The 22,659-nt window shown below is 34.4% G+C and overlaps 1 protein-coding gene across 2 annotated transcripts; it reads right to left on the reverse strand.

The window, feature by feature from the left end:
• Nucleotides 1-1,752: 1,752 nt before the first annotated feature.
• Nucleotides 1,753-19,893, reverse strand: LOC120079641 (probable serine/threonine-protein kinase PBL17). 2 transcript variants are annotated; one of them, XM_039033909.1, is made up of 7 exons: nt 19,401-19,893; nt 16,951-17,425; nt 12,511-12,809; nt 7,710-7,845; nt 3,282-3,418; nt 2,944-3,067; nt 1,753-2,606 (listed from the first exon to the last, which is right to left on the reverse strand). In XM_039033909.1, the coding sequence occupies exons 3-7, from the start codon at nt 12,805-12,807 to the stop codon at nt 2,230-2,232; spliced, it is 1,071 nt and encodes a 356-aa protein (XP_038889837.1). In that variant the 5' UTR covers nt 12,808-12,809; nt 16,951-17,425; nt 19,401-19,893; the 3' UTR covers nt 1,753-2,229. The 2 variants fall into 2 exon arrangements, with proteins under 2 accessions (XP_038889837.1, XP_038889836.1); XM_039033908.1 differs by lacking the exon at nt 16,951-17,425 and having other exon boundaries at nt 19,401-19,891.
• Nucleotides 19,894-22,659: the final 2,766 nt, after the last annotated feature.

The following is a 22,659-nucleotide window of genomic DNA, read 5'->3' on the forward strand; positions in this document are numbered from 1 at the left end:
GAGTGTTGTAAGGATATAGTCAACTTTGTTCAGCACAACATTGCTAACAAAGTGCAGGAAGCTATCTGGCAACGAGTATAGAATGATGCTAACCTGGCTACCCTTATCGATGTGTGACCCATTCATCTCTGCCACATTGAAGTGGACCATCATGTTCAGAATGTGTTCTCGAACATCTTCTAGCAAGCTACAATGAAGGGAGGAAACATTTTTCATAGTATCGTAGTACTAGAAATTTTCTCACTCCTATATAATTTGGTTATAAACTTTATTTCGAGGATGATGAATAATATTCTTTTGAGTCTATTTGAGTTTCCATCATGTTGTCTTCTCCATTTGGTCATTTTTCATCTTTTAGCTAATTTTGTGTGGCAATTAATAATCTCTCTCAAGCTGATTTTCTTTGTTTTTTCGTCCATATTCTTCATTCTCATTTTATTTAGGTATAGAGTTCAGCAAAATGTTTATTGTTATTCAGACCAATTTATTGTTACTTCTCAACCATGTTCAGATCATTATCCATCATCGTTCTATCATTTTAATTAATGAAATAATTGACCAAAAAAATTGTTCATTAAATACATACTTCACATATATTCACTCATACTTATAGATAATTAAGCAAAATAACTTCAAATGTAAGAGAGGAAATAAAGATAATCAAACTCAAATATTAGAATTTTTACATTTTTATTGTTTTGTTCTGTTTTCACAACATAACACGTTTGTTCTCATCCTTGCAGGTATCTTTAATGTGTATATATACCAAGTATATGCACTACACACATATAATTGCTTGTTTGCATTTATTAGTACAAGGAATATATTTAATACTATGATTAAAAATAAATAAATAAATAAATAAATACATACATACATATATATATATACATACATGATATTCTCATTATATTCTCAATAGTGAGATGGAGGGCATGTTGGAGGTAGGATGGGCAAAATTCTCTGTTCGTCTGTGGGACAATCTCCAGTTTGACGGAACCTCTTTAGGTCCCCGATAGAGAGGCAGAAGAGAAGAAAGGGAAAGAGTATTCAAAAGGAAGTGTTTCAATCTGATGCATTTATCTATATGGTGTATTCAAAATCTATGTCAAACAATTGATAACAGAATAATGATAAAGGTTTCAATATCAAAATGAAACGAACCAAACCCAAAAGTTCTATCCATCAAACTAAGATTTGAATTTAATATTTATGTTTAAATCGAGATCATCGAGTCTATTTAACTAACAATTAAATAGGACGTTTATACAATGGTTGCATTGGGCAGTATTTTTAGGGATAACAATCAAATGTCTAGCAACATTTTAAAAAAATTGCAAATATAACAAAATCTATCAGTGATAGTGATAGACTCTATCGTCAATGAACTCCTACTAACAATATGATCTATTGATAGACTCCTACCAATGTGTGGTCTATCACTAATAAATCTCGATCAATAGTCTATCACTGATAGATCCCATAGTAATGATATGGTCTATAACTAATAGATTTCGAAAGCAAATTATAAATTTTACTATATTTGTAAATTCTTTTGCATCGTACTATATCTACAAATACTTTGGACCTAATTGTTAGCAAACCGTCCCCATTTTACAAGCTAGGATAAAACTAGACATTATTCATTCACTATATATGTTATGATGCTTCACCTGCAAAACAAATACCATTACCCCAAAGAAAGCATAATGCATCCAAGCATGGCATTGACTTAAACCATAAACTCCACAATACCACAAAAGGTTATCTCATTTCTAAAACTGCGAAGTTCATAAGTACAAATCAACTGGCTCCACGAGATATACAAGCAGTGCGTACAGTGTTTGCTGATGTATAAAACAAAGAAAAAGAATAAAAACAGTACAGAAAGTGAACATATTACACCCATATATATATATGTGTGTGTGTGTATAAATATATATTGTGTATATCTGTATATAATATGTATATATGAATACTCTCCAGGCAATAGAATATCTAGCAAGAATATGTGCTCTTAGAAATTTAAGTAGAAAAAGTTTTGCACATTTTCGGCATCTGTTCAATCAACACGTAAAAGCAGTTCAGCTTTCAAAACATGCTGATTTTTCATGGGAAATCAAATCTGGGGACGGGCGACAGAGCTCGAGGTCCTTCCAGTGTCCACTTTGCTTGTTGTGTATCCCTGCCTGTTTCCATGCTTCCCTTCAGTTTTTTGTTATCCAGTTTCTATTGTGTATTGTCAGGTGTGTGCTGGTAGAGAATTTGACCGCCACTGACTCCACTAGGAAGCGTATTTTCCGTACTTTGAAAGCCCTCCAGCATTTCTACCACCTGGCTCATTAGGGGTCTGCCTTTTGGATTTTGGCTCAAACATTGATAAGTCAAATTGGCAACCTTCATTGCAGCTTTAGTTGAATATTGTCCTTCTAGTCTAGGATCCAATATCTTCAAAAGTTTCTTGTTGTGGTTCAAGAGTGGACGAGCCCACTCAACCAGGTTGTGCTCCCGACTTGGTCTGGTCTTGTCCATTACTCTCCTGCCAATAAGCATCTCAAGTAGAACCACCCCAAATCCATAGACATCACTTCGGGCAGTTAAATGTCCTGGTAATGTCAATACATGGACTAAATTCTCGGAAAGGGTAGCAACCTACTTAAGTTCATCCTTTGCATTCAAGAACTAATTAAAGAAGAGAATACATCTAGCAAACCACTCTTCATTTTTCTTTTCAATAAAATGAACTTGATAAAATAGAGGAAGTAATTTATTCATTTAGGTCTATTATTACCTTGCAACCATGACTGATTAGATAATTATGCAGTGACTAAACTACTCCAATTCAACAAATACATGCAAACATTCTTGTTCTATTTACCATACCAAAAGAAAAAAAGACTTCAGGCAATGCACTTTTTCTGTATTAGGTACCTACAAACTCACCCGTCATTACATATTCAGGAGCGGCATATCCATATGTACCCATCACTCTTGTTGACACATGAGTTTGATCTCCCATAGGTCCTTCTTTGGCAAGGCCAAAATCTGAAAGCTTCGCATTGAAGTCCTGATAAAGATTACTCGAAATTCAGCAAAAGAAATTAAAAGAACTGAGTAAACACAAATTCTTCTTCGTACATCTCTAGTACCGACTCACCTAGAAAGTTGAATTGGATGTCAAACTTTTGCATTGCTAATTTATAGCAGAAAAACTTAACTATTGTCCCTATAGAAGAATAACGTCTGACAAATAAAACAAAATGATAGGGAAAGAAACTAACTGCATCAAGCAAGATATTCGATGACTTGAAATCACGATATATGATAGGTGTTTCAGCACCATGAAGAAACGCAAGTCCCTTTGCAACATCTAATGCAATTTTAATTCTTCTCGCCCAACTCAGCGAACTACCCACTCCTAACACCGTAGGAAAAAACAATTAGGGAAATGAGAATTAATCAATATGCATGTTTCACAAAATGAAGGGCATCTAGCAATCTGCAAAGCTATTTATTTTAATTGAAACACGTAAAGGCCATAGTCAAAAGCACATGCTCCACACTTCCTAAATCCATTCAACTAACTGTTAAATCACATCATCTCCTCTAAATTTTAGGGGAAAAGAACAGTTGTCAACTACAGGCTGTTGTTAACATCATGAACCAAAGGTGAAGATATTTTGAAGCCTTAAAGCATATTAAAATTTTTTTAAAGTTTATGAATTAAGTAGATACGATTCCAAAAATCTATGGAGATAATGTAATTCAAACAAAAAACCACGAAAATGCATGGAAATTATTTGAACCACTTGATAAAATTTTAACGATCGCTCAATAAGATCTAAAACATCCTTTTCAACACTTGCATGCATAAACATAAGATTGTACAGATATATAATGTCACTAAAAAGCTACAAGATAATTAAACTGAATTAATAAAAAATAACTATTAAACAGAGAAAGAGACTTAAAATCATAACAATTATTATTAAACAGAAAAAGATGTTGGAATTACAAACTATAAGTGCCCATTTTGAAGGCATTTGGGGCAACGACTGGATTTGTTAAATAAGAGGAGCGGAAATTGTCTCGTCATGAGACTCACAACTTAAGGAGTTAGTAAGAAATAAAATTGACATTTGTTAGTCATGGGCCCATGACTTCTTCGGGCTAAACATCGAGTGGAGTTAACAATTCAACTCCCTCTAGTTCTAACTTCTTAAGCCACACACCTCATTTATTGCCTAAAATAGTATGGGTAAGTCATAATTCATCTAACAAATTTTGGTGGATGGGTATTTAAATTCTTCGAATAAAATATTTCACATAGTCATAATTGTGTCAGCAAATAAGAAAATGATGCTCCAAAGTATACATATGCCGTTGAAAAATAAAGTGAAAAGATGTGTCCTGCATGGAACATTTAGTAAGGTTTGGAAGTAAATATTTCAACATTTAGAACATTTGGGGCTGCATTGGTGGATTCTCTGTAAGACTGCAACATAGGACCTAAATTTTCCTCTAGACCTGTTTTTGCATGGTCCATTTGAGATTTTTCAGCTATTCAATTTTTGTCAAGCTAGGAACATGGTATGCAGCTTTATGGTGGAGGAGATCCTACGGCATCGATAATCTAGGACAGACTTTTCGTCATACTTGAAGCAAAGCCTTTCTCGTTTATCCACAATTCTGTTAGGAACCAAGGTAGTATGGGATGCCTTTGTCCCACCCTGGTTAGAATAGAATGACTAATGTGGTACTTAAGTGGCTTGGCTCTCTCACCTCAATAGTCAGCTTTTGGGGTGTGGTTCTCCAAGGTGCTTAAGTACCTAACAATGGTATCAAAGCCGGTTGTCAATGTTCCGGAGTGGAACCGGTGGAGAGTTCTGACCGGATGTGGCCGAGTGAAGTATCGCCGGAGTAGCCACCGAACGTTGGCTTTATGGGGATGGGATATTGTTAGGAACTAAGGTAGTATGGGATGCCTTTGTCCCACATTGGTTAGAATGGGATGACTAATGTGATACTTAAGTGGCTTGGTGCTCCCACCCCAATAGCTAGCTTTTGGGATGTGGTTCTCCAAGGTTCTTAAGTCCCTAACAAATTCGCTCCCTGATAGCCTTTGAATTGGAAAATTTTCCTTGCTCTGTTTATATATTTTTTTTTTTTGCCATTTGTTTTCCCATCTCCTATCCAACCAATTTGGGCTGATGGTAAAGGTTCAAACCAACCCACTACCTACCCAGAGCTGTCATTATTTGGAGAGAAGGCAACTTCCTTCTTTTCTTTTTTTTTTTTATAGAAACAACTGTTTTTGTTGAGAAAAAAATGAAAGAATACAAAGTTGCACAAAAAAAACTGAACCCACAAAACCCCTTAGAAAAAGTACTTCCAACCCAGAAGAATATTTCCTAGTGAATAATTACAAAAAGACTTCAAGACCAAAGCCCAAAGGGAGATGTAAAACCTCACAAGAGACCAAACCTCACTAGGGTCTCTCTTCACACTACGAAACACTCTATTGTTTCTCTCCTCAAAGATCCCACAAAATCACACACACCCCAACATCCCAAAAAAAACGGCCTTGCTCTTTGAAAGGTTGATAGAGGAGGAACTCCCTCTAACGAGCAAGCGCAAAATCGAACTCTTGAAAGAAGTCATTCCACACAAATCTAGCAAACTCACACTCCCAGAGAAGGTGATCAAGGCTTTTCTCCGCCTTCCGATAAAGGATACGATACCAAGGGCCCATTAGCGAAGGCATATTTCTCAGAAGCCTATCTGTAGTGTTTACACGCCCAAGCAAAACTTGCCAAGAGAAGAACGTGACTTTCTTTGGTTTCCTCTATATCACATCAAAGACCGACTCAATAGCAGGAGAGGGATCTAATAAAAATCTAAAGAAAGACCTACAAGAGAAGCCCTCCGGAGGGAAAGGACTCCACACCCAAACATCCTTCCTTCCAAGCCTAAAGTCAACTCTCAATCAATCAAGGTAAGAAGAGAGGCCACCTCCATCGTCCCCTATTGGCCAAAGACCGACGGAACCCAAAGGAGAAAGAGACCGAACTCCCCGACCAAACCAAAACCCTAAACTCCTTTCTTATTATAGCCCAGATTGATTTTCTGTTCCAATCATTCAGACGTATTCATTATTTCAAACAGTCCACTGGTTTTTAACACTTAAAGCTCAGTCCAAATTTCCTCTTTAAGCCTATTAACATACTCTCCAAAACAAAAAATGTTTCCTATCTCCTCCCAGAATACCCTAATCCATCTAACCCCCACGAAGTCTATAAACCCTAACCCAATTGATTATGTGAGAACTTGAACAAAATAGCCAAAGAGAAAGCCCCTCTAGCCACTTGTAAGTATGATAACCAACAAGAATCTTGGAATGATAAACCAAAATGAAAATTAACCAAAAGTAGTACTGATTTAAAGAAGACAATTACCAATTTCCCACGCACTTTACAAATACTATTAATGTTCCTAACAATATTCCTCCTGCTTCCATACTAATACTCATGTAAGTATTCTCTCTTTTTTGTTTTTGTCAATAGGAGGACATTTTGTAAACTCCTGAATTCTTGTATTTGAAAAATGTTTCATATTTCATTTGGGTAAATGAAATGCTTGGGCATCAGAAAGAAAAAGGAAGAAAAGCAAGACAAAAAAAAAGGCAAAATATACAAAATGGTCCCTGATCTTTTGGGTAGTTCATTAATTTGGTCCATAATCTAAAATGCTCAATTTTACCCTGGTGTAAAAAAAAAATAAATAAAATAAAAGGAAGTATAAACAAAAAGTGATGCCACTTGACACATGAACTCCAACATGCCTATCAGAAAAATCCAACCTGCACCTCATTGAAATTAGGGGCTATTTAGGAAGCTGGAATGTAATCAGCATTACTGGGAATCTGAAGAATGTTGGGATGCGTGAGAATCAAGGGCGGAACGGAAATGAAATCGTGAAGCGTGAAAATGGTGGAAAAGAGGGTTGGGTTGAAACTTGTGGAAATGGAACAAGTTTGGTATTACAAATCGGGCCCAAAACGATCAATCCAAATATAGATTATGGATTACATTACATTACAAATTCATTCCATTACAGTCTCCCAAATAACCCCATAATTTCTTTCAAAGGGCATGCTTATGTCCAAATATGTTGTTGAAACAATAATTTAATCACATCAACTTTTTTGTTGACAATTTCTTTTAAATAACCTAACAGTGAATTTTGGATGCATTTAGAGTAAAATGGAGAACTTTTAAAGATCAGGGACCAAACTAAGAATTCTAGGGACTATTTTCTCAGTAGGCATTGTCCAAATGTTTGAAGTCCTGCCATGGACCTACTTCAACTTAGGTAATGAGTTCCTAACTTAACGCTAATAATGAATTTAGAATCTCCCAGGAGGCTTCCAATGGAAAGAACAACTAATTGTTTCAGCATTTGGTCATTGATAAGCACATTGAAGTTCACCAATATAGCTCCTTGCCATATTGGAAAGTAAAAAAATAAAAACAATAGCACAATATAAAATGACACAGTGGACACAAAGCGGTTAATTAAGTACCTAACTTGACCCAATTCGTGCTCTTCATACAACAGCATTAGTGATAAAAATTATAGCACTTAAAAAATCCAGAACCATAATGATTAGGTATAGTTAAGGCCTATTTCATTCATAGACCAAAACTTACTGCGGAAAAGGTGTTTCTCCAAGCTCCCACCAGCCATATATTCATACACCAACATCCTGTGCTCATCCTCACAGCAATAACCAATTAGCTTCACAAGATTAGGGTGACTAAGCTGCCCCAGAGAGTTAACTTCTGCCTGGTTTACAAGGGTTACAAGTCAGAATAATATTATTTCTACCAAACAATAGATCATTTCAAATTAGTAAATCATTTACTGATATTGTTTAAATAGCTCACCAATGCACTAAATAAGAACATTATAGAGAAGAAAATGGGAAATCATATACATTATGATCAGTGATCAGTGATGTCAGATGTATAATCAGTGTGTATAAATTATATACATAGTAATCATTATAAAATGGGACCTTAACTAATTCATAACTTGTTCTCTATAAGTGATGTGCATTTGCATATACTTTGTATGAAAATATGAAACCAACACATAAATTCAGGAATTGTCCTTGGTTGGCATTATATGCTTTGCTAACTTGGTAACTTCACATAAAAACCATGAAGCTCGTTAAAAGGAAGATTGAGACTCTTCGCCAATACTTGATGCAGCTTTCAGAAATCTATTCCAAATTCTATGGACAGTTCGATATTAATTCTCTTGATTCAATTTGATGTATTAGTTCTTTACTGAGTTCATAAGTTCATCATTTCTCATGAGTTGTGGTTACTTTGTATTTCTTTTTTAGTTCTTTTTCACTCTGATAGAACCCAAATATGTTGAACTATAAAAGAGAATAGAAATACAAGATAAACCAAGTGTTTGAGGTACTTGGACCCTCCCAATTTTGAGAATACTCTCAAGCACTACTACATTTCACCATATATTGCCTATCTGCCTCGTTCCCCACTCACTGTTTTTAGAACTTGCCTAACAAACTCCTAAACTAAGTACTAATATGCTCTTAATACTTTAAATATTTACCAATAGCATTCTAATTACCCACCCCTAAAACACACCTTCCCCTCAAGGTGTGGTTACACGAAAGAAATTTCTCAAAACTGGGAAATGATTAAAAAAAAAAAAAAAAACAGCCTTCTTCATTTTTAACCCATGTAAATCAGCCCATACCCAATAGTACTACAACCACCTTTTGTTAAAAAAGTTTATAGTCATCCACTTCCTAAAGACAATCTTTCTAGTTATGATTTTGATGATGATTCAGATATTAGTGTAAGCAGTAAGGAGATTATGGACTCTCTAACCTAAGAAGATTTTGTTGTGGAGGATTCGACGATTTAGGGCATGTTTTGTTCGCAATCCGGATTCTGTTTTATGTTTTTAGATTTATTGAATTCAGCGAATATCTGTTTGACAGACAACCCAAATTCTATTTCTGAAAACTGTTTTCTGATTCTGTGATTCAAACGGTGCAAATTCTGAAAACAATATTTTTATGTTTTCTTGAAACGCAAAGTTATATTAAATAAAGATAAAAACATTTAGAAATATAGTATGTCATGTTATAAAACAAATTCAATTTTTTTTCAAATTAAAATATTTATAGTGTAAATAAATTAAATTAGGTTAAATTCCAAGTTTGGTCCCTATGGTTTGAATAAAGTTAAAAGTTAGTCACAAATTTAGAATTTAGTTCATATGATAAATTCATATATAGTCCCTATGGTTTGTTAAATCCTCTTAAATAGTCCCTGCCAGATGGACTATTTATTATGAAGCTTTTATCAAACCATAGGGGGTAAATTCTAATTATAAACCATAAGACCTAAATTTTTACTTACTCTAAGGGACCAAATTTTCAATTTTTCTTATAAATTATATAATATTACCAACAAAAATTATACAATTTTTTTAACATAAAACATGTTAATAAATAAATTAATAACAATTTATTGTCAACTAATATTCCATGGGTAACTACAACTAGTTCACAATTGTTTAAGTTAGAATCCAATTTCTGAATTCTGCTACCAAACTAGGGTTGGCAAGAGGTCGGGGCGGGCGGGGCCGGGTGGGGGGTGGGTGGGTGCGATTCCCCGTCCCATCCCCACCAATTGAAGGTGGGGATGAGGACGGGATTCCCTGCCGAGCACACATCCACGGTTTTTTTTTTTTTTGTAATATATATAATTATATAAATATTTGTAAAATTAATATATATTTATAGGGTATATATATAATTATATATATATATTTTTATTTGTAAAATTAATATAATATATAAAAAAAGGGGTCGGGGGTCAAGGACGGGGACGGGGATGGGGCGGGGATACCCTCCCTATCTCCGACCGAGGACCTGGTTATAATCCCTGATTTGACCCATATCCCCGATCAAACGTCAGGACGAGGATCCAACCTTGCGAGAATTTTTGCCAACCCTGTACCAAACACATATCTGAAAACATGAAATACAACTCTATTTTTATTTAATCCCTTATTTTCTTTAGAATTCAAAGACATAGTTGTACAACCTATAGAACAAATCTTGTTCAAGTAAGGTCATATTTAATCCCTTGTTTTTAGATTTCTGTTTTCAGATTCTCTACCAAATAGACCCTTACTTTGCAAATGGTTTTGATACCTTGTTTCAGAATGGTAAAAATATTCAAGTAGAATCGTCACCCGTAATTCCTGCCACATTCTCTACTTTGATTGAAAAATATGTGGTTGTAGATGAAATCGATTCTACCTCATTCTCCTTTAGTTAAACAAATATACCTCAACAAATTCATAGAAATCCACCCAACAAACAGCCTACCAACCCACTTTCTTCTAGATTCATCTCCACGTTGATATGTATGATTAGGGTTTTCTTTTCTTTCTTTTTTTTTCTTCTTACTTGACTGCGACCCAACTCCCCCATGGCCACCATCTCCCAAAATTTCCAGCAGCGTCTCTCCACCAATTCATTCATCTCTCGCAATGGTCTCCACCAATTTTTTTATTCCCATCCCCCTGCCATCTCTTCCATACCCTTGTGCCAACGCTTTTTCCAAGTGTTCATCTCCCACCTTCAAAGCGGTGATCACCAGTGATCTCAACCATCAGCCCCTTTTCATTCCCTTTGTCCCTTTTTTGCGTCCTCTGTTGGTGCCTCCCTCAGATTTCCATCTTCAGCACCAACCATTGATGATTTCTCATTGGAAATTCCACTCTCAACTCTTCCTTCTTTAGTGTTGAATACTCCACAATACGATGTTTAACCAGGTATGACTCACCATTCAAGTCTTTCCCTTCCTTGCCTTTGAAGGTTGGAAACCCTATCCCAATCACACGTCACATAAAGGAACAATGTGAGTAATAGGTTGGTTACTTCATCACTACTTTCAGTGTATTTCTTCCCAACCTCTAATGATTCAGCCATATAGAAAAGATGTCGCCAAACAAGAGGCATTGAGACGAGACAGGAGAATCTTTCAAAAAAAAAATCTCTCCCACTTGTGATAATGTAATCCTCAGGCCATTCCAATTTTATCCACGAAATCAGCCTCCACATTTTCCTTCACCATTCTATCTTTGCTGATATCAACTCCTCAATACGTTCTCTAATCTCTTTGAAACTATGTTTTCTTATATTTAGAACAGAATAGAGAACTTTTTTCACTTGAATCTAGGAATATGTTCTATAATTTCTTTGAAACGATGTTTTCCTGTATTTAGAAGGGAATAGAGAAAGCTCTTCCTACTTGAATCTGGGAAAAAATCGATAATCAAAATTAGACGCTCCATCCCTTCTCATATATTAGCATCAAACTCCATGGCCAGAATCAAATAGCTCTGATATTGATTTAGCCTAATAGATAAAAAGGAGAGAAATCTTCAATAATAAAGAATCTTTATTATCAATAAAAAGTTGCCAATACAAGAAAACAATCCCTCTATTTATAGAAAATTGAAAAGAAAACTAATCCTAATTGTAAACCTAATAAGCTAAGGAAACTAATCCTTATCCTAATCAATCAAGGAAACTAATCTTAATTTTAATCAATTAAAGATTTAACCAAGATACCCTAATTTACTCTAATCCTACTACATCATATACCAAATTGATAGAACCCGAATATATTAAACTATAAAAGAGAACAGAAATACAAGATAAACCAAGTCTACGAAGTACTTGGACCCTCCAATCTTGAGAGTACTCTCAAACCTGATTCACTCCACAAAATATAGCCTATCTTCCTCCTCCTCCACTCACTATACTTGTAACCAAACTTCCCTAACAAACTCCTTGATTAATTGTTAATATGTCCTTAATACTCTAATTATTTACCAATCGCATTTGTATCATTAGTTTCTGCCTATTTATTCTTAAAAAATCCTTAGTCTTTGCCTATCTCTCACCCCTTTTGGAGTTCGTACCCTTTGAGCAATAGTCACTCTTTTCATACTTTCAATGAAATTTTTGTATCTGGTTAAAAAAGAAAAAGATAAAAAAAAAAAAAACATGAAAGTTTAGCCTGCAACGTTAAGTTCATAATCCTGCAAATGAATAGCAACACTGCGCATTTTTTCTGTGAATTATTCAAACTTCTAACGAAATATTTTGCTATTGTTGAAAGAAATTATTATCATAACACAACACCGTCAAAAAATTGTATACAACTCAAGTTCAGGAAAGTATATGTTAAAAGAAAATTGGGGATTATTACTAAATTAGTTTATTCCTAATTATTATTTCCTTTATAGTATTTTCCTTTCTTGTATTTTTCTTTATTGGTTTATTGATGGCTATTTATTCACCTTGTAAAAGGTTGATTATGTATCCTGATTTATTCAATAATATACAAATTTAACAATATATAAGCTAGCAGAAAAGAACCATACCAGCCATTCCCTGTCACCTTGAAAACCTTCACGATTTAGCTCCTTAATGGCAACCTGCATCATCTTAAAACCAGGTCTTACGTTTTCATCAATAAATCCTTTGTATACAACTCCAAAACCACCCTCTCCAAGAATTAGATCTGGCCGAAAATTCTTTGTGCTCAACTTCATCTCCTCATATGCAAAAATTTCAACGTCCCTATAAGCAGGGGTTTCACGGAGAACATCAATATGCTTATTAACCATGCAATGTCCACTTGTGGTTCCCTCTGGTCTAGAAGGAGATTCATGAGCCATCTCTGATAATATATATGAAAAAAACACTGTGAGCCAAAAATTTCAGTAAGGTAAATATGTTTTTTTGAAAGACAAGCAAAGCTTTTTATCAATAACGTGAAAAGTTATGTATGGTTTCACAATTTGATCCCACCATTCACCTTACCCTTTCTAAATAACATGCACCACCCACCATAGAGCATTACAAGATACTTCCTAAGACAAAGGTATCATAAACCCAAGAGTAGTCACAAGAAAGCTTCCCATCCCAACAAGAATTAATACCAAACGACAAATAATTCCTAAAATTTTTTGGGAAGAACACACCAAGAAGCCATTAATGTTTAATCATCTCAAAATTTTCTTCCCACAAGGATTGTTTGTCATCAAAGAGACTCTAATTGTTTTTTCCAGAGGGCTGCAAAGAAAAATAAGGACGTTGCTTTTTGCAATAAAATTGAATATCCAAGCAATCTTGTAACCTTGAAATAAAGACTCCCACATTTTCCTGCTATGGAAACAATGAAAAGGAAAACGATTGACTCTCTTTCAATTATACTGCTACAAACTTGGGCTAACATAATAGTCGAGTAAAAGCATCCTTTCTTAAGGCTTTCAGCTGAATTTAATCCTTCACAATAATGGCTATCCACCAATATATTGAGTTTTCAGGGTTTACTTTCCACAGGATTAATACAAAAGTCTTTTGCAATGGAGAATTGCCTCTTATTTTCTTGTCTTTTCCTAAAATTCTAGGGCACACAAATATGATAGAAATGATATTAGGGTATTATTGGAGTATTAAAGGTATATTAGTAATTAGCTAGGGAGTTTGTTATACTTGTTGGTTATAAATAGAGGGGGTGGGGAATGGAGAAGATAGACAATATTTTGGTGAGTGAATTAGGGCTTGAGTGTGATCTCAAGATCGGGAGAGTCCAAGTACCTCAAATAACTTAGTTTATCTTGTAGTTCCATTACCGTTTATATCTCAGTATATTTAGGTTCTATCAAGATACTTCTCCAACTCCAAGGTTACAGTGTTGGTGTATCATGTTAAGGATATGCCTGGATATATATCTACAATACATTGATATTTATCTATGATGCAATTTCAACTAGGACGTGATTAGGAATGAGGTAAGGAATAGATAAATCTTGGATGCAGTTGGCGCACGGTTCAAATATCCTTTTCACAGTTTGCCAAATTTAATCATGAGAAAGGCAATTACTTAAAATTAAACACATTTGAGCATCAACACTCCAAAACCACATCACCAACTCCCACCCTAAATCATAATTCCATCCCTCTAGTGAAAACCCTTTGAGCACTATAAATCAATTAAATAATAGAACTAATGAATAAAAATCATATCCCATGTTAGAATCCTAATCTTTAAAAAGTTGACCAATCTGATTATCTCGTCCAATTGTTAGCATCTCTATGCTCCATTTGTCCTAATAATTTTCTTCTTTTCTTTAAGCTAAGAAATAGATGATGTGTTAGAGAAAATGAAAGAAACAAACTAGAGGTTAGGGTTAGAGAAAAAACCCCCTCCCAACGAACATTCCAATCATTAAGCATCATGACAAGGTTGTAGTTACGAAATAACTTCTTGTGGTCTGTGTATTATACACCATCACAAAAAGAATTCATCAAATCCATCTTATCCGCAAAAATCTCTTTGGGGTGTTTGGCTCACCAACATGAGTTGAGTTGGTATAATATACCAACTCATTGTTTGGCCCACCAACTTCAAATGTTGGTGGAGTTGAGTTGGTATATTTTACCAACTCACCCCAACTCTCCCTTCTTCCTATGTTTTCAATGGCTCCACCCATCAGCCACTGTCACACTCCGAGAACTAACTCCGGACTCCGACAACCACCTCCAATGATAACTTTGATGACCAACTCTAGGCTCCGACAACCACCTTTGATGACAATTCCGGTGACAAAATCCAAACTCCAACAACAACCTCCGATGACAGCTCTGGCAACCAACTCCGAGCTCCGACAATCTTCGCGCGACCAACTCTGACAACCAATTCTGGCCTCCGAAAACCACCTTCTGTGACCCAATTCCGACGACTACCTTCACGCTACCAACTCCGACGACCAATTGGCTCTAATAACAAACTCCGATGATCAACTCTGACAACCACCTTCGTAGGCTTCGACCACCACCTCCGACTACAAACTCTAATGAAAATCACCTTCGATGATCACCTTTGAACGAGCAACTCCGACGACCAACTCAAGGCTTTGACAACCACCTTCGACGACAAACTCCAATAACCAACTCTAATACCACCTTCTTGCAACTAACTTCAGGCTCCGACAGTCACCTCCGACTACAATCTCCAAAGAAAATCATCTTCGATGTTCAACTTCGACAACCACTTTCGCCCGACCAACTCCGAGATACAAAATCCACCTCCGATGACAAACTTCGACAACCAACTCCAATACACCTTCATGTGACCAACTTCAGGCTTCGACAACCACCTCCTACTACAAACTCCAGCAAAAATCAACTTTGAAACCACTTCCAACTACTATAAGACTGATGGCTGTTAAAGTATGTCGTAGGGTTGTCGATTATATAAAAAATATTATTTTGTCTACATTAAATGCAATATTTATACATAATGAATTCACATATCAAATTAGCGTTAAGAATATTTAAACGAAAAGTATGTATGTAATTCAAAAGTATGTAACATATAACAAAAAAAAAACCATAAAATATAATTATTTTTCTTTGAACATTTTTGAGCAAGAATTAGTGAAAAATAGAGATTTATTCTCTATGATTCTCCAAATTTAAAGGAATTGAAAGTGAAATTGTTGAAAAAAATGTGGTGACATTCTATTGGCTATTACGATAATGGGGGAGATTTTTAATTAAAAAAAATCATGACTTAGTAAAAATATAGAACTAACAATAGGAAAAAGAAGAAAAAGAAGATGATGATAATGAAATTCATGGAGAAAAATTGGCTAGAATCAAAAGTTTTGGTTTCGCTTTAGTTTCTCATTTTATTTAACCATATTTCTATAATAAAAGTAATGGGTTACTTATTGTTCCTTGCCCAAAAAAGAAAGAAAGAAACAAAGAAAAGTTTTAAAAATTAAAAAAAAAAAATTGCAATCCATATTTTATTCAAACAAAGATGGGTAGAATTATTGAATAAAAAAGTTTCAAAACAAAAATAGTAATCATAAAAGCATATTATTTAGAGTTCAAAAACTGAATCAGATACCCAGACATATGAACTCAACTCTACACCCCACACAGACATATGAACTCAGACCAAATAACTCCAGACATATGAACTCCACAAATATATGAACTCTACAGACATATGAACTTCATACATCTTATCTTAACTCAGTGCCTCAAACAGCCCCTTTGATTTATCTCTTTCCAAATAAGCCAAAGAAGAGCTCGCCCTGCAAGATTCTACAAGATCTAAGCTTTTGCTTTTTAACATCATGCCACCAAGAACTGAAAAGCCAAAGATTCACCCGTAAAAGGAGGGAAAATCAAATCCAGACAAAAGAAATTACTAAGCCCACTAAGTGAAAGAACAATGGAGGAAGTCAGGAAGATGTGGTCAAGATAATTACAGAAACAGCAGACTGAGGGTGATAAAGTCCAGTGACGAAACTTCCCTCCAATTAATCAACAGTATTCAGACTCCTATAAAGAATAGGACAAATAAAGAGCTTGACTTTCTAACAAATCTTGAATGTCCAGATGTAACTCACAAGAGACTTCTCAACTTGGCTTTCGGATTAATAAGGTGGATAAACGCTAACAAGCAATTTAGTTCTAAATTCCAAGTGATTTTGTCTTGGCTAGTTCCAATCTGAACCACATCCAGTTTTTCAGCAGAGATAGCCCATTTAGCCACCTCTCTGTCAAACAATCTTCTTTTAACCTCTAAATTCAAAACCTGAAGCTCACACACAACACATTCTGCTATAAAAGCCACCTTTTTGAAAATCGGCATAAATTCAGGAATTGCAGAGAGAAAGGGACCACCTTAGCCAGGCATCCTCACAAAAACAAATACACTGGCCATTACTACTTTGAACTTCAAAAAACAAGAATAAAATCAAATTAAATTTTAAATTTTAAAATGAATAAAACCATTCCTTTTTTGTCTATGTCAACTCAGGTCTACATCCAGCCAGTTTGTTAGGCCATCCACGAAGCTCAACCCCATAAATAGTTGCAACCACAATCCTCCAAAGCATTTTTTCCTCTTGGGTAAATCCAAAGCCATTTTAAAATGAGGTTGCTGTTCCTTTGCTTGAGAGAATCCACCCCTAGCCCCCCATGTTGAGTGAGGGAGATCCAATTCCATTTTACCAGGTGATTGGCTGTATTAGCAACATTTGTGCACACAATTTTTTGAGAATCATGTTTTGAGTTCTTCCAAGTCTTTACTTGGTTGGAAGTCCCTGGGAAGCTTGGTACCAATTACCAATGAGTACATTCAGAGAAATTTTTCTTAACTTCAATGGTATAACTATGTCAAAAAGGCATGAGGGATTTTGACCGCCCTTGTATCCACTGCATTTCCATTTTGTAGAACAAATCCTAAACGAGTCTTGATGTTTCTTGGAACTGCATTCAAATTGAGTATCTATTTAAATCAAAGAAAATAGCTACATCCAAATCATGATAGTTTCGATGATACTGGACACCTAATGTTAGATACAACCCTTGATAGATTGTACAATTGTTATCAGACACACATTATACAATAGACACCAACAGTTCAACAACTGGGCCTTCCAATTATAGGATTGGGTATTCATGATTCTCTATAACTTGGGAACACAATGGCATAGACAAAAGAATACTAAGGAAAATTATAGGATGAGGATTAGGTATTCCCTCTTATCTCACTCAGGAACACAATGGCATCGGAAAATAGTACTGCAAAAAAATTATAGGATTAGGTATTCATTGTTCTTTTTCACTCGGGAATACATTGGCATAGGGAAAAAAACCAAAAGGAAAAATACATGAAACCTAATGAGAAACATTTGGTTTTTTCTAAAAATGTATAGCATAGACTGTAGAGTTGTAGGATAGGCATATTTGATTTTTGAAATGAGAAATCAATATTTTTTTTGTAAGAAACATCCATTCAAAGTTTCATTGATGGTATGAAATTACAAAACCACAACATGTGCCGTGAGGCATAATGTTATTCCATTGCGATACAAGAGAAGTAAGATTGTAATCACAAATATATATATATATAAATTATATACACACACATATATACACACACACACACATGTGTGTGTGTGAGAATTACACCAGGAGAGAGATATATACAAAAGATGATAAATAAATAAAATTGTGTGAAATCCGATTCCCTATCTTCAAATATGCTATGCTTCTGCTCGATCCAAATGAGCCAAAGGTAGGCTTATTTGGTACTGATTTTTTAGAAATATGCTTATTAGGTTTTGGACCTTTTGTTTAATTTTTAAAAATATGCTTAGAAAGAAAATGAGAGAGTGACAGCAAACCAACTGAACCTAGTCAGTTGGTTACTTAATATCGGTGGATTTGGTTACATTAAAAAACATACAGACAAACAATAAGAAAAGAATGAAAGAATACACTAAGGTCAATTTTAGTCCATTCAATCATTTTTTGTTGGTATTTTAGAATGCTTCTGTTTTAGTTGGTTCATTCGATTATGCAAGCAGTTGGCTCAAATTGGTTTTAGGTTTTATCAAATTAGCTTTTTAGTCATTCTTCACTATCCTTAATCTATGTCAATTTCAGTCAATAATTGAGTTGAACCGACCCATCACTAGAAATAGATTATTAACATCCATATAAGATCGTTCAACTCTTCTTTTGAAGAATTAATTGCAACTTTCAAAATTAAAAGGAACAAAAGAAAATTCAAGCATAGGACCATTAATCATGTTTAAAACATATCAAATCTATTTAACTATATACATATTTCTTTTCATAAATCTGTCTTTGACTTGGGCCATGTCTAAGTAATGTCCTAGCTTTTGGAAGGAAAAGAAAAAAGACATGTTCTAGCATCTATTCATGTCCTATATGTGTATTCATTTCTATACTTCTTAGGCAGATATATTGCATGGAAGAGAAACATTCTTTGACTGCCAAGATGACGACCATCATTGAACATTAAGATTCAAAGGGAACAGAGAAATTTTCCATATGAAGATTGTGACATCATTTAAATCCAAATAAGATTCATTTCAATAATTTGCTAAGAGTTTCGGTCACGTCGATGTTTACAACATCCAATAATAACTGGAGACATTTACAATCTTTGATTTAGTCCTATTCCATTGGTCTCGGTTTTAGGCTGAGCATTTTCCTCTGTTGGTGAATGTGTCATAATGTGAAAGTTACAACAAAAAGCAACTACAGAAAAATCATTTGTTCAATAGAACCAACACCGTCCAGAATGTCTTCAAAGTTCAGAGTAATGTCCATTTAATGAAGAAATCAGAATATACATGTCAATCAACCCGCAAACAGAACACAATCAAATGAAACGAAAACTCATAGGAACATCATAATTCATAAGCAGTACCTGAATTCCTTCTAGACGGACCCTTCAATCCGTCACCCCTTGCCTCACCGCTCAAACAAATCCCCATGGGAACTCAACCTGAAACCGGCATCACTTTCTAACCCCATAATCATTGGCAAAACAAAACAACACGAGCAATTGCCATTCCTGAACACGAACAACCCACTTCTACAAATCGTCAAACCTCCTTAAAAACTGATGATCGTTTAGGATAGGGACCAAATTCAATGTTGGTCCCCCAAAATACGAAATGGGTAGTAGGATATTGAGTGGATTTCGCCGGATTCCGATCGAGTTCTCGGAAACAGAAAAATGGACAGTAGTAAGACGATCGGCTCTAGAAAAGAAACCTGGAGGAATATACAAAATACAGATATGGAGGAGAAAAGTTAGATACAAGGAGAACGATCCAAGAAAGCACAGAGAAAGATAGCATGCCCTTTTATTTCGCATTACGACCGTAGAAGGCGCAAAACCAAATGCAAAAGTTCTGTTTTTATTCTTTTCTTTCTTCTTTTTCAGTTTGGTTTGAAATTATTCAAAGCTTGAGAAAGTTAAGTTCTATGTTTATCAAGAGTTTGCTTATTTTAGAGAATCAAATTTATATTTGCAATCTTTGGTTTGTAAGAATTTGGTAGGATCTTTTTTTTTGTTACAACATTAGTCGTTAAGATTGCATGTGTTAACTATGTTAACATATCTTTAAGATCTCTCTCATTTAGTTGTGATGTTAATTTATACATGCAAACCTCTTAAACTCGAACGTTACATGTCTACTAGTTTTCGCGATAAATGTTTTTACATTCAAAGTTTAAATTGGTATAATTGTTGATTTAGCTAAAGTTTAGGGGTGTAAATTGACATTTTTCTTATAGATTAAGTTTCAAATTTTATTGATCGCTCATGTTGTTGAACTTGAAAGAAATATATATCATGATGTAATATACGGATTAGAAAAAAATGAGACCAACATGAGCATAACTCAACTGATCTAAATTTGTACTATCAACTTCAAGAAATGAAGTTCGATCCTCCACTCCTATATATATTATAAAAAAAGTATCCATAATATTGTGGTTGAAAATTTGAATATTTACTTAACTAAGTATGAAGACCAACCAATAGGGTCGGCCATCAAGTCATAAGTTTATTTGGCCAAGTATGGAGACTCATGGTCATCAAGCAATAATGCCTAAGTACCGAAGTCGAACCCATAGAAACAACCATAGAGCTTTAGGAGGTCAACTCTATGAAAACAAGGATTATGTCTAAGTGTTTGCTAGTAAAATAAATCCCCTGGTTTACAGCGGTTAGTAACGACTTGATTAATCACTTGAAGAATTAATTAGCAAATAACATTTACGAACCTATTTCTATATAATCAAGAGGGCTCATGACATTTGAGGTGCACCAAAATATACCATCAACTTTCCACTCTCTAGCTCTCTAAATAATTATTGACTTGATCGTCGAAGTGTCGGTGACCAAGCACTACACCAGTGCGAGTTTTTTCTTTATTGGACAAGACATTCGCTCAATTCCTCCCAAAATTACAAATTCACAGTTAATACCAATTTTCGATATCAACACATCAAAAAAATCTAGAAAAAGATGCGATGAGCCATGTTCAAGGTGAAAAACAATAAAAGGCTTCAAAGTGTGTCCTCCAAGATCTCGAACAAACATGATCATTCAAACAAGCAAAGGTTTCAACGGTATGAACAAGTAGAGAAAGTAAATATTTTTGTTGAATATAGTCAAAGGATTTATTTTGTTTAGCTCCCCATTTTGTATTATCATATTTATATGTCTATTAAATTAAAAAGTGAGGGTGTAGATAATACTTTTGGACACGTTTGTTCCCTTTTAAATACTTTTGTACATGTTTATCCCATATTTATTCTACTTATTTACATGAATGCCTTTAAAAATCGATTATGTTATAAATTAATTCATTATTCCTTAATTATCTATCAATATCTATATTATATTAAAAGGGACTATAAGGGGAGAATTTTCTTCTTCCCTTTTTGCCCTTATTATATATCTTAATAATTCCCTTTTGCCCTCAATAAGGTGGCTCTCCAACTCGCATAGTAGTTCTCATGTGCCTGTTGATTGTGAAGGGACGTGACTATTTGGATTTGATGACGATGAGACACAACTCTTCCATTGTAAGTATATAGATGTGTGACAGTATCTACAAAAATAAAGAAATTGATGCTTGATGCATTCATTATCTAGCAAAATATGAGATTCCACAAAACATTAAGAAGCAAAATCTTTCAAAATTAATGGAGACAATTTTTTATTCTTTGAAGAAAACTTTTTTACCAAATTAATGAAGAGGCACTATTATCCATCATTTTTCTTTCTTTGTTTATTTGCTTTAAAATTTTTACTTTCATCCCTAATTGTGTTTTGAAGAAGTTTTTGAAGTGAAAGGTTTTCCTTCGAGATGTTATTCTAGTAGAAGAAAAACACAAATAGAATATTTGAATGAAAAATAGTTGCTAAGAAATTGGACAAGTATTTGACAACCCAATTAGTCATCTGATCATTATTAAAGTAAGGAGCAAGTAAAATTTTGCAAAGAGGTGAAATCATTCAACAAAATAAGAAGCAAAATACTTACCTCGAATAAACATTGTTCTAAGGTGCGACAAATTTTGCTTGAAACAATGATTGAAACCAAAAGTAAAATGGAGTTTAATCGATTGGTGATGACAATTTTGTCGTTATAGGTTTGCTTTTTATATAAAAAGATTCTTTTAGATGATAAAGGGATATGGTGAGAGAGATTAGAAATTTAAGTGAGTATCATATAGGAATTGATTTGGTTCTTTTAATTTTAATTTCGTAATTCTAATTTTAAATCCTATCTCCTTCCTTCTTCAATAATGTGCATTTTCTTTCTCTCTATTGTTTCTTAGATTATGTGATTCAGTTTTCGTTCTTTTAATTTATTCATATATAATTGCTATGGGTTTATATTCTTTTAATTTTGTTATCTAATTGCAATCTATTTAGATACGGTGGTCCACATTAATAAAGTTTATATAATTCATAGATATCTTCAACTAGATTGATTTTACCTAATTTTATAAATGCAGTTAACAGGAGCAAGATAAAAAAAGTTGGTCAAGGTGAGGAACAATGGAGAAATTACTTAAAGAGGAGATATAGACTAACATTTATTTAATATTTTTTCAAGTCTGTATTTTTAAACTTGATGCTCATCCATGGAAAATTTCACAAA

The sequence above is a fragment of the Benincasa hispida genome, chromosome 6 (assembly GCF_009727055.1).
Source record: "Benincasa hispida cultivar B227 chromosome 6, ASM972705v1, whole genome shotgun sequence".
Classification (NCBI taxonomy): domain Eukaryota; kingdom Viridiplantae; phylum Streptophyta; class Magnoliopsida; order Cucurbitales; family Cucurbitaceae; genus Benincasa; species Benincasa hispida.